The following is a 13,949-nucleotide window of genomic DNA, read 5'->3' on the forward strand; positions in this document are numbered from 1 at the left end:
ACCCTCATAAATTTAGAATTTAATGTTTCGGAAAAGAACCTGACCTAATTCCTCTGCCCATTTGGTTCAATCCAAACCTGAAAGAAAATAGTTTTCAAGAGTACTTCAGGTTAAATGAGACATTTTTCTGTGCAAACATACAAATGGCTATATAGTTTTGAAATGCTGCAAATAGCTTTAAAACTATAATAGGGAGATTATATAAGATCAATAATTCCAACAAGTTTGGAAGTCAGGTTAAGTAAGATCAATAAGAATAAGAAAAATCAATAAGTCATAGCTATTTACAATTGTATTGATATTTGCTTTTTTTCAGCCCCTTTCCTTCACCAAACATAGATTCCTAAAATAAGTTATGTGTCATGTGGACTTCTGTTTTGAGAAGCATTGGACCTTAGCCAGTGGCAAATCTTCATCAGTTTTTAGACCTGTTATGTATGTAAAATGTTTGAATTCTGATTTCAGAATAGAAAATGGGTTGGAGTTTCAGGTCCCAAGTTAAGTAAGCACTGAAATTATCAAGAGGAAAATGATACATAACAATAAAACTATTAATAAACTTTGTTCCTGGATTCCTTACTGTAACGATGCATACAGTTAGTCCTTGATTTACAAGCATAATTGAGCCCAAAATTTATGTTGCGAAGTGAGACATTTGTTAAGTGAGTTTTGCCCAATTTTACAATCTCTCTTGCCACAGTTGTTAAGTGAATCACTGCAGTTGTTAGGTTAGTAATATGGTTGTTGAGTGAATCTGGTTTCCCCATTGACTTTGCTTGTCAGAAGACCGCAAAAGAAGATCACATAAATGTGAGTCAGTTACTGAGTGTCTGAATTTTGGTCATATGACCATGGAGATGCTGTAACAGTCGTAAATGTGAAAAACGGTCATAAGTCACTTTTTTCAGTGCCACTGTAACTTCGAATGGTCACTAAATGATCCATTGTAAGTTGAGGATTATCTGTACTAATGGAATAATTCTTTCACAAACAATCACTATGGAGATGCCAATGAAACAGAGCAAAACTAATCAATCAACAAGAAAGCAAGCTGCAAAGTAGGCCAGTTAAATTATTCTAAAATTACAAAAAAACATGGTGGCAATTGAGATTGAGACTTGCACACAGTTATCAAGAAATTAAACTGATGCCTGAGCTAAAATTTAAACTGCATAATCCAGGTCATGCTCTTAGCCTTCTGCTAATTTAGGAACAGTTTAACAGTTTTTAAGAGCACAGAACTGAGCACATAATTGATAAATAGATTCAGTCAGTCTTTGTGAATTGGACACGATGAAACAGAACAGCAGCAAAAATGCAGTACCTATAATGCATGGGCCTTTGCAGGTTCTAACGATACTCATAATAGTAGAATAATGAACAGTACAGCTGATTTCTCTGGAATATTCACAGCAGCTTTACCACATTCTTCAGTGTGATATTTTCTGCCATCTAAAAGTATCCTTTCTTTTACAGCATACCAGCACCAAGGTCTCCACCTTTGAATATCCTCCCTGAAGTAGTGACAGAGGCTTTTGGAGTTGCATTAGTTGGTTATGTGGCATCTCTAGCTCTGGCCCATGACTCTGCTAAAAGATTTAATTACTCTGTGGATGATAACCAGGTAAAAAATAGCCTTAAAATTTGCCTTCAGGATGCATTTATTTGGGGAAAATGGTATAAGAAATGGGAAGGCAAGTGGACTTCAGTTGAGAGTATTTGATTCTATGGGCCTTTGGTCTAGCCTCTTCCTTATTTTTTAAAAAAAACTTTTTCAGGAGTTCTTGGCTCATGGCCTCAGCAATGTGATCCCTTCATTTTTCTTTTGCATACCAAGTGCAGCAGCCATGGGACGAACTGTACTTCTATACAACACTGGAGCAAAAACACAGGTATTCCTACTGCCATGATGAGCGCGTGGAGACAGTGGCCTATATAGAATGAATATTCAAGTCAGAGAAATATTAGATGTTAATACATTATCTTTAAAAATCCTGCAAGTCTTAGTATGATTAAGAACCAGATCAGCATGATAGAGAAACTTTAAAATTTATAGTACTTATTCATTTGGCATTTAGAGCAGAGTCACACTTATAAAAGGGATGTGTTGCTATAGAAAATAGAAATTTCATTCCTTTTCTTACTTCTTCGCCAACATGATGCTCCATACGTTGGAGAAACTTTTGACACAAAAATTTCTCATTACATAATTCTTTTTTAATATGCAAAAGGAGAGAGAGAAAGAGAAAAAAAATTGTTTTTGATGACAGTCATGTATCTTCTATAATGTATCATCCAGTGTAAAATTCTTGAAAGAAAAACAAAGTTTACTTAAAATGAAGAGTAAATTGGCCACATCAAATACTCTACAGTCTGCAGGGTCCCTGGTGCTCTACCAAACTAGGTAACACCATACTCTACAATAGGGGTCTTTAAACTTGGCTCTTTTATGACTTGTGGACTTCAACTCCCAGAATTCCTCAGCCAATGTGCCTGGCTGAGAAATTCTGGGAGTTGAAGTCCACAAGTCATAAAAGGGCCAAGTTTGAAGACCCCTGCTCTACAGCTTGACATGCAGCTTGATCATGATTTATCAGTTGTTCCTTGTATGTACACTGAAAGCTTATGGATTGGAGACAAATTCCTTGTGTGTCCAATCACACTTGGCCAATGAAGAATTCTATTCTATTCTTAGTTAGACTAAAAGAAAAGGGTAACTTCTTTAAGAAAATGCAAATTATGATCATGCAAATAAAATCTGAAGCATTTTTTTAAAGTAAAGACTTAATTCGCTAACATATAGAAACATTGCGTAGCTCTGGTATTAGTATATTGGGGTAACTAAAGCAGGGTTCTCCAGCTGAAGATTTCCAGATATATTAGATTTCCCACCACAGTCAAAAGTCATGGTAGCTTCCAAGAGATGGTTTTGTTACATATGCATCTGTACAAATGCAAATCCACCCTACATGATTTAAATGAAATGAGGATGTTCACCAATATCTGTGGATTTCAACATTTATACAGATACAAGTAGACAGTGAACACATTGTTATTTAAAAAAATTCAACTTTACATCTTTGAGTTTTCCTCTTTAAAGCTGTTCCTTAGTAAGTAGTGTGTCTGAAATAACATTTGCCACTTTTGTGTTTATGTTGCATATACTGTTATTTGATAGATTATTTCTTCTTGAGTAATGTAGGGATACCTATAATAAGGAAAAATATTAATTTATTCACAAATGTTTCCAACTACATGAGAGAGCCAAAAGTTTCTTTGTCAGCTCTTGTTAATGTTGTATGTCTACAGTGGTTTGTTATGCTCAGCAACTTTGAGAAAACCAAGGACTTTCATTTTATGTTTTAGAATCTGAATAATATGATTATTTATTTTTCCTTTCCAACTCTTTTTAGGTGGCTTGTCTGATATCTTGCATATTGGTGCTTGTGGTTATTTATACAATAGGACCAATGTTATACTGGCTACCCATGGTACATTTCTTTTTTTTTCTTCTTGTTATATTTTTCTTCTTTCTTTTAACTATTATCGTGTGCTTATTATCTAATTACATTATCATCATCATCATCATTATCATTATTTGGATTGTATAACTGTTTAGCTTAAATTATTATTTCTGAAAATGATCATTCCATTTTTCTTTAGGATTCCATTAAAAAAGGGATATTGCTGCATGCCAAGAACAAATATGTGAAAAAGTACTCTTCATTTTGCTTGGATAAGAACAGTGGAACCTATTGCAGGAGCTTAGATATTGTGCACCTACTACCTAAGATTAAAATAGGCTGTAAGGATGAGGTGGGATTTTTGGCCCCAGCACAAGAACATAATTTATTCTTCCAGTGTATAAACCGTGAAGCACTTATTTTTTTGCTTAAGAAAGAAAACACTTTTTGTGTAACAAAAGTGCTTGCAAGGGGAGCTAGGTGAAAAGGAGAAAGGAAAGGAACTGTAGGGTAATTTGCTTCTGCTATTTGGCTGGTTTAGGTTGGATCTGCTTAGAACTTTGATGGGAGACCACTGAAAATCACTGAGCTATAGGCTACATTGGGAAGTTTTTTTTTAAAAAAAATAATCCCAAAAGAAAGCAGTGGTTCACCACATCCATATAGCCATTTGTCATATGTTGTTTTAAATTTCTGGTGCAAAGATGGGACAAAATAAATATTGTTGCTTTTTATAATATGCAGAAGGAAATTCCTCTGCATGCGGTGAAGCTTATTTTTACATATTGTAAGTGCACTCAAATTGCAGATTCATTCAAGAAAAATCATAAAATCCAAGAAGGTTGTCATGCACAGATGAAAGATATGATTGCCAGCAGGTCATTATCTTAATAATGAATTGTTTTTGGTTGGCCACCACTGAAGAAAGGAAATAGCTGGAGCTTATAAAAAAATTACTTGATTAATTAATCACATTTATTTAGCAGCTGATCTCACCAAAAGCAGCTCTGCACAGCACACAATTGGATAAAAACAAACATCGATCCAATTTTAGTTGTAATTATCCAGCTCTTCATTAGGAGAATGGGGATTAACCAGCTCAATGGAGCTAGACTGGGTTCACCTATCATGTTGAACCATAATCTCGATTGTGTTAAGGTGATGGAGTCCAGACTTTCCATACTGCGCTGTGGAAATTGTTGCTTGTTGGAAATTGGCACGCAGGTATCCCGGGAATGTCCATCTCACCTGTTTTTTCTATGTATTAGAAGTATTAAGCCTTTTGTATTTCTGCCTTAGTCCTGAAAGTCCAGAAAATGAAAGCTGTAGTTCAGAAACTGTATCCCTATAGTAGTAAAAAACGAAGAAGAATCCTAAAGAAGTATGGAAAATAGGTGAATCTGAATATCAGAGCAACCTTTCTGAAGAAAGCCTTTTTTTAAAAAAAAAAAAAACTTCAAACAGTAAGAATTCTGGGGCAGGACAGAAATAGGGACATATGGTAGATACAAGTGTAAAAGTTGCATTCAGTTAAACATGTTTAAAAGGGTCGCAGTGGCTCAGTGGGTTAGGATGACTGTCAGAATCCATCTATATCATATTCATAAATGGAATGTTTCAAACATTATCCCATGGATTCTGTCATCTCCCGAAGAGAAGAGGATAGATGTGTATTGAACCGGCAATAGGCATTTCAAAGGAAAGGAGAAGCCTTTTGAACTGGGGAAACAAAAGGGGGGGTTAGCATCTGGGTTTTGTCAGCAATAAACAAAAGGGTCCTAACTTCCTCTTTCCCACGAGATGGATGATACGAGAGGAAGGATGGGGGGGGACTGACCAAATGGGGATTAAGGGGGGTTAAACCGGGAACTCTTTATAAGGGTTTACATCGTGGAAATATTAAGCCCTGTCTCATTTCCTACAACCGAGCACGTCATAGTAAAGATTTCTTTTGGACTAAAATCCTGACTCCAAGAGTTTTTGTCTTCCTAAGACGTGGTTTGGGGTGGGTCCTGACATTAGACAGGGCTTGCAACGAAAGTCAACCCGGGAAGAAGAACCTTACCGGGGGACTTTGCAAATAAATATGATGTCTGACGATGAAGCAAGAAGGGAAGAAAGCCCCACGGAGAAGGAGCCTTCCCCCCAGCCGAACTCCCAGAAACATTGGGAAACTGAGGCATCATATTCCTCCTGGGAGGAAACGGCGGAGCAGCACGAACAAAAACCCCGGTGGTCGATGGGCGTTGGAAGGAAAAGTGAGTGGAAAAAGGCTTCGAGAGAAGTGACCCTGAGACGGAGCGACCACCAACCGGAATGGAAACAAGAGATGGAGAACTCCCTGCACGCCAGTGAGGAAGAGCGGATTCTGGAAAAAGCTATTGACTTGATGAAAACAACCCTGAGCTCACTAAGGGAGGAGAGAGCTGGAAACCACAACACCTGGGGTCGCAACTGGAGGGGTAACGGAAGGGACCCAACACCTGAAACCCCAGGGCTGTCCAATGGAACAGGAGCCGCTGACTCAGCGGTACCCACCCCCCCCAGACCCACAGATGGGGATCGAGATGAGGAGCGATACACTCCGCGGCGCAGACAACGATCCAGCCAAAGATTCCCACCCCTGGAAGCAAAATTCAAGGGGGAGCCATCACGACTGGGATTTTTCCTAACCCAAGTCCTCAGCTACATGGAAGAGTACGGACGGGACATCCCCAGTGACAAAACACGCATCCGAATTGTGCAATCTGCCCTGGACGGGACGGCCGCAGACTGGGTGGTGAACCTGCATGACTCCAACGCCCCAGAACTCAACGACTTCAACCGATTCATGTCATCCTTGAGGCGACGATTTGAGGACCCTTTGGCTGACCGGAAGGCCCGGGAGAGAATCAAGACGGTGAGGCAGGGCAGGAGAACAGTGGCCGAATATACCCAAGAATTCCGAGCCATCGCCAGCAAGCTGAACTGGCCAGAAGACATCCTCCTCAGCCATTTCAAAGACGGTCTAAACTACGACCTGTATGACGCTTGCCTGCCTCGGGGAGACCCCTACCATCTCGATGACTGGTATGTCCTGGCAGAGGAAGTGGAAATAGACCTATTGAAAAGACAACGCAGAGGAAAACCATGGGGCCGCCCGCCACTCGAGCAAACACGTGAGGGGGAAAACCCACCGGCCACGGCTAAAAAATCAAAGGGATGTTTCAATTGCGGGAGAGAGGGCCACCGTGCTGCAGAATGTCGTTCGAAAGCCCCTCCACGCAAAACAGAGGCACCATCTTCCAAAAAGCTGGGGAAGTCTCAAGGCAACCCAAAAGAATCTTCCATGAAGGGGACAGAGGCTGTAGAGTCCACAATTTCTGCCAAAACCTGGGATTGGACTCCGGCCTACACTGCAGGGGCGGTGGACACCTCGGAAGACAGCTCAGGGGGGGAACCTTTGGTAAGTGGACCTCTTCCACCCATACTTAAGACAGTAACTATATTAGCTTCCTCTGCACCAAAAGCCAATGAAATAAAAGCTTTGATAGACTCTGGCTGCATCCGCTGCCTCATCAGCCCAACACTGGTGGAGGAACTGAGCATCCCAGTGAGGAGGCTAAAACAACCAATCTCCTTCAGTCAATTAGACGGGTCTATAGCAGGGGGGGGACCAGCTACCCTAGCCACTCTACCACTCCACATGTCCCTGGGGTCCCATGAGGAAGACATAACATTTATAGTGGCCCCAGGCATGGCATGCCCAATGATTTTAGGACTGGAATGGCTGAAGAAATGGAACCCCGGGATAAACTGGAGGACTGCAGAACTCAACTTCCCAAAAGGGGAACAGGAAAACGTAAAACCCCCAAACACCCCCCCAACCCAGAGGGAGGAAAAAGCAGCAGTGGGGGAAGAGAAGGGGCTAACAGAGATACCGGAGGAATACAGGGACCTGGCTGAGGTTTTCAGTGAGGAAAGAGCAGATGAGCTCCCCCCCCACCGCCCCACAGACTGCACCATAGAATTCAAACCTGGGGCAAAACTCCCAAAACCCAGGATGTATGCCATGAGCCCAAGGGAAATGGCAGAAATGGAAAGATTCATAAAGAAAAACTTAGAAAGAGGATTTATTGAGCCCGCCAAACCCAAAGTAGCCGCCCCGGTTCTGTTCAGGGAGAAGAAGGATGGTTCCTTTCGTTTGGTTGTGGATTACCGGAACCTAAATACAATTAGTGAATGTAATCTATACCCCCTTCCCCTAATGAAGGATATGCTATCCCACCTATCGAAAGGAAAGATTTTTACCAAACTAGACCTGAGGGAAGCATACTACCGTATTAGGATTAAGGAAGGAGACGAATGGAAAACTGCATTCAACTGCCCAATGGGGTGCTATCAATTCAAAGTATTGCCATTTGGACTGCAAGGGGCCCCCACAGTCTTTATGCAATTAATTAATGACATACTGAGAGAGCACCTATATAAGGGGGTCCTGGTTTACCTCGATGACATCCTTATCTTCACAGAAACCAAAGAGGAACATATCAAACTAGTCAGAGCAGTCCTGAAGAAATTGCGAGCTGCCCATTTATATGCTAAATTATCGAAGTGTGAATTTCATAAGGAAAAAATCGACTACCTGGGATATCGCATATCCCCAGAGGGCATCGAAATGGACCCAGAGAAGGTCAGGGCAGTACTAGAGTGGGCACCCCCCCGCACACGGAAGCAATTGCAAAGTTTCCTGGGGTTTGCAAATTTCTACCGCCAATTCATCCCTGCATTTGGCCAAATAGCCATGCCCCTCACAAATTTGTTGAAAACGAAGGGGGGGTCACCCGTGAAGCCCAGCCAGCCTCTGAAATGGTCAATGGAATGTCAAGCAGCATTTGAGAGGCTAAAGAGACTCTTTTCTGCGGAACCTGTACTTAAACACCCAGATCCCAACAAACCTTTTGTAATACAGGCAGATGCGAGCGACGTAGCAGTCGGAGCCGTATTACTACAAGAAAATGATGAGGGGGCGTTGCAACCTTGTGCATATACATCCAGGAAACTTACAGAAACTGAACAACGATGGCCAATATGGGAGAAGGAAGCATTCTCATTAAGGTGGTCATTATTAACTTGGCGTCAATTTTTGGAAGGAAATAAAATACCTTTCCAAGTCTGGACTGACCACAAAAATTTAGAAGCACTAAAAACGCCCAGGAAGCTCACTCCTAAGCAAGCCCGCTGGTCCCAACACTTTCACCGATTCAATTTCACTCTCAAACACTTACCGGGGGGAAAGAACTTCCTGGCAGATGCATTATCCCGCATGCCCCAATATAACAGCACAAGAGTTACTGACTTTAAACCACTTGTACCGGAACAACAACTGGCAGCACCAGTCACCACCAGGGCACAAGAAAAAATGAAACCGAAGGTAGATAGCCAAACTGGAATAGAATTCAGGAAATCTTTGGAAAGTGATGAATGGTTCCAGAAAAATAAACATGTGTGCACAATTAAAGATGGACTGCCGTGGGTGGGGGAGAAGCTATATATACCTGCCACACAGAGAATCAATTTCATGCAACTGTGCCATGATACAAAATCAGCAGGACACTTTGGCTTTGTAAAAACCTTACACTTAACTAAAAGGCAATTTTGGTGGCCATCTATGAAAAAGGACATAGAAAGCTATGTGGGTAGCTGTCAAATTTGCGCAATGGCCAAGAGGTTACAAGGGAAATCGCCAGGACTGTTACAACCAGTGGCGAATCCCTCAGCCCCATGGAAAGAAATAGCCATGGATTTTATTGTGGAACTACCAGAAAGCAACGGAAACACCGTTATCTGGACTGTTACTGATCTGTTCTCTAAGCAAGTCCATTTCATACCTTGCCCAAAAATTCCTACTGCAAAAACATTAGCAAAACTTTTTGTACAACATATTTACAGATTGCATGGAGCACCACTACGCATCATATCTGACAGGGGGGTGCAATTTACCTCAGCATTCTGGAAGGAATTTTTATCTCTGTTAGGAACCACCCAAGGACTGACATCTAGTCATCACCCTCAGGGTAATGGTCAATCTGAAAGGGCTAACTCTGTACTTGAACAATATTTAAGATGTTATGTACATTTTCAGCAGAACAATTGGGCAGACCTGCTGCCTTTCGCAGAAGTGGCATATAACAACGCAATTCACTCCAGCACAGGTTACACTCCTTTTCAAGTAGCCACAGGCCAGAGCTTCAACCCCATACCTGACCTAACCCCAAAAGAACCGGTAATTCCAGAACTAAAGGAATGGATTGCTCAGTTACAATACACCTGGCCTATTGTCAGAAAAGCATTAACAGAGGCTAGATTAGCACACAAGACACAGGCAGACAAGAAAAGATCTGATCCCACACCGTTCAAGGTGGGAGAGATGGTATATCTGTCTACAAAATACCTTAAGTCTCTCCAACCCTGTAAAAAACTAGGACCAAAATACATTGGACCTTTTCCAATTAAAAGAATCATAAACCCAGTAACAGTTGAATTAGAACTACCTAAAAATCTTAGACGAATACACCCAATCTTTCACTGCAGTCTAATAAAGAGAGAACAACAATCTCCCCTACGAACAAAAATTCCACCACCACCACCTCCCATCATGGTGGAAGGAGAACAACATTTTGAGGTGAAGGAAATTCTGGATTCCAGGAGACATCATGGAACAACTCAATATCTAGTGGCTTGGAAGCACCTCCCCTCCTCAGAAAATGAATGGGTCAGCAAACACCACGTTAAAGCACCAAAGCTGCTTAAGAGATTTCATACAGAATATCCAAACAAACCGAGTTAACATTTACACATGTTATTTTTTCTTCTCTTTTCTTTTCTCCCCCTACAGATGGACACATCCTTCTTCTAAGGAGAGCGGACTGTCAGAATCCATCTATATCATATTCATAAATGGAATGTTTCAAACATTATCCCATGGATTCTGTCATCTCCCGAAGAGAAGAGGATAGATGTGTATTGAACCGGCAATAGGCATTTCAAAGGAAAGGAGAAGCCTTTTGAACTGGGGAAACAAAAGGGGGGGTTAGCATCTGGGTTTTGTCAGCAATAAACAAAAGGGTCCTAACTTCCTCTTTCCCACGAGATGGATGATACGAGAGGAAGGATGGGGGGGGACTGACCAAATGGGGATTAAGGGGGGTTAAACCGGGAACTCTTTATAAGGGTTTACATCGTGGAAATATTAAGCCCTGTCTCATTTCCTACAACCGAGCACGTCATAGTAAAGATTTCTTTTGGACTAAAATCCTGACTCCAAGAGTTTTTGTCTTCCTAAGACGTGGTTTGGGGTGGGTCCTGACAGCTGAGCTTGTCGATCAGATGGTCGGCAGTTTGGCGGGTCGAATCCCGAGTGCCGTGTAACAGAGTGAGTGCCTGTTACTCGTCCCAGCTTCTGCCAACCTAGCAGTTCGAAAGTACGTAAAAATGCAAGTAGAAAAATAGGGACCACTACGATGGGAAGGTAACAGCGTTCTGTGCGCCTTTGGCGTCTAGTCATGCCAGCCACATGACCACGGAGACGTCCTTGGACAAGCGCTGTCTCTTCGGCTTTGAAACGGAGATGAGCACCGGCCCCTAGAAACAACTAGCACGCATGTGCGGGGGAACCTTTACCTTTAAACATATTTACTTATTTGGTTAATTTTTAAGTTTGTATTATGTAATTTTTGGGAAAGGGAATGATACATGTATGAACAATATCTGCTCCTGCCTTTTGACTTGCCAGTCCTTTTGCCAAAATAATTCCCCCTCCAGAATAATGAGCAACTTATAATAAATGTCTCTTTCATCCCAGGGTGTGCTAGCAAGTATCATTGTGGTGGGCCTGAAGGGAATGCTGATGCAGTTCCGAGATTTAAAAAAATACTGGAGTGTGGATAAAATTGAATGGGTAAGTAAAGTAAAGTTGAACTTTACTGCATAATCTTTTCAGGACATGGAGTAATCTTAAATGTTCACCCCCTTATCCTTGTAGCGGCCCTGAGCTGCTTGACAGTGAGATGGAAGACATATACATTTAATAAATAAATCCTCCCTTTTGTGTCCCAAAGGTGCTTTTACAAAAGGCAACTGGACTTTTTTTTTTATCCTTGAAGACATTTTGCTTTTCATCCAAGAAGCTTCTTCAGTTCTGACAGTCAGAACTGAAGAAGCTTTTTGGAGAAGAAGCGAAACGTCTTCAAGGATACTCAAGAAAAACAAAATCCAGTTGCCTTCTGAAAAAGCATCTTTGGGACATTACTGGGAGGCCTGAATATTGCTTTTTTGATGTCTTTTTCAATATCAGGCAGCAGCTACTACAGGTTACATCCTGTATGTAACACTTAGAGTATTGCTGCAAAATTAGCTTTCTCCTTTGGTTGATCATGAGTGTGTTTAGCCAGGATTTTTGTTTCAATCTGTGGTTTTTATTTTTTGCTATTCACAATTTGTATAATGTTTTCCTGAGCCTTTGTTTGTTGTCTCCTTGTCTTCTACTTGAAATTCATAGTCATAATTTTAATATCTAAGTGCTGAGCCAGTCATTTTCCCAGGTTCTATGCCTCAGTGTTTTTGTAAAGTAATGACTTCATTCCAGATGTGATTATAATTTCAATTTGGCAAATTTGCTCTAAGGACTATGCATTGTAATATGATTTATATAGGAATTTGTCCACAATAGAAGAGATTGAGACTAATCAGACTGCCTCGTTCAAATGCCAATTAGTCACCAGAGGATAATTTCCCATCATTTTGATTTCCTTAAAATTCCATATGCTAGGGATGAAGAGGAACTTTGTCATAATTCATGAGTATTCCAGCTTCTGTTTTGTTTCTAAACACAAATAGCTGCTTTTTCTGATTAGTATATAATGTTTTACTTAGTGTTCCCTCTTACTTTTCAGCAAAATTTCTACATTACAATTATGCTTTGAAATAAAAAGCAAGGATTTTGAAATACGGTAGCATTAAAATAAGAAATAGATGAAAATTTCCAAGCAAATACAAAATAAATATGGATTAACTCCAGATTTGTTAAAAGTCACTTTTAATTTTGTGTTCATGATTTTTTCCTTCTTTTCCATGCTATGATATTTTTGTTTCATAAGAAATCAAAATTGTGTCAGAATGCAATAGTCCTTGAGTATGAGCAGGCAACCTTATAAGGACATGATCTAAGAAAGCAGAAGAGGCATGCATAGCAATATATTCTGAAATATATAAAAACATTATTTCCCTGGTTGTTTCCACATGTAGGTGGATCCACATCTGCTTTTCTAATTTCCAAAGGATGTAATTGCTTTAGTGCTTTGAGAAGGAGGCCTGGATGGCTTCATTGCATTAACTTGGTTGGCAGAGCACCCCTTATGAATACTTTGCACAGCTTTAAGTTCATACATGCTTTAGCAGATGTTCAGTGTTCTAGAGAATGAAATATTCTTCATTTACCAATCTAGAAGGTCAATATGTCTTCTGAGGTATTCGGTTGTTAAATTATTTAAATTTAATATATCCTGTGAAATAGCTTGTCAGATTTTACATTTGTTTCTAATTAAAGTAATGAAAATGTTAATTATATAATAAAATATCTAGTACAAAGAATTTTGCATATCTAATTATGAAATATGTTTTCATCTTTTGTATCTTTCAGACTATATGGGTCAGCACTTATGTGTTTACAGTTTGTTTTGCTGCTAATATAGGGTTATTGTATGGTGTTGTCTGCACAATACTTATAGTGGTTTTCCGTTTTTCAAGGTGAGATTTTTAAGAGCAAATAATTTCTGGAAATGCTGAATGGTTTTCTTCTGTTCATGACAAATGTATACTACAAATTGCTTTTGTTATGTATAACTGTTCAGCTTTTTTTTACCTCCTACAAATAATCCTGGAAGTTTTAATGAGTTGGAAGTATAATTATTCTGCTATTTCAGTCAGGTTTATTCTTGACAAGTTTGATTAGAACAGATAAATAGGCCCATAAGGACGCAAGAACTTCTGATTTATAGTACAAAAGTCAAAAGGGTATTACAAAAGAATTCCAGTGGCTGCTATATATCAAATGCAAGTTCTATGTACGCTGCAATAAATGTTCAAATTCCTGTACCTCTTTCCCTTACGTGCTCTGTAAAATAGGTTAGAAATTACAGATAGTCCTTAACTTATGACTATTCAAGCAGAATAATGGCCTCAAAGTTATAATGGCCTCGGAAAAGGTGACTTGCCTCATGCAATTGCTGTTTAGGTGCTTGATAATCAGCTTGCATTTATGACAGTTGCTGTGTCTTGCAGTCATGTGATTACAATTTGCAATCTTCCCAGCTGGCTTCCAACAAGCAAAGTCAATTGGGTAAGCCAGATTCAGTTAATGACCATGTGGTTTGCTTAACAGCCACATAATTTGCTTAAGGACTGCAGTAAAAGTGGTTGTAAACTTGAGTCTGGTCATATCATGGT

The 13,949-nt window shown here is 40.2% G+C and overlaps 1 protein-coding gene across 1 annotated transcript in view; it reads left to right on the forward strand.

Moving 5' to 3' along the window:
- The window catches only part of SLC26A7 (solute carrier family 26 member 7), a gene marked incomplete at both ends in the record, with an annotated part of 63,227 nt that overhangs the window by 32,900 nt on the left and 16,378 nt on the right, over nt 1-13,949 (forward strand). Inside the window, 5 exons of the mRNA XM_083358182.1 lie at nt 1,477-1,624; nt 1,779-1,892; nt 3,414-3,491; nt 11,308-11,403; nt 13,144-13,250. Of these exons, the coding sequence (XP_083214308.1) occupies nt 1,477-1,624; nt 1,779-1,892; nt 3,414-3,491; nt 11,308-11,403; nt 13,144-13,250 (543 nt within the window). The remainder of the gene's footprint in view (nt 1-1,476; nt 1,625-1,778; nt 1,893-3,413; nt 3,492-11,307; nt 11,404-13,143; nt 13,251-13,949) is intronic.

This window comes from Vipera ursinii (genome assembly GCF_947247035.1).
Source record: "Vipera ursinii genome assembly, chromosome: 3".
NCBI classification, from domain to species: domain Eukaryota; kingdom Metazoa; phylum Chordata; class Lepidosauria; order Squamata; family Viperidae; genus Vipera; species Vipera ursinii.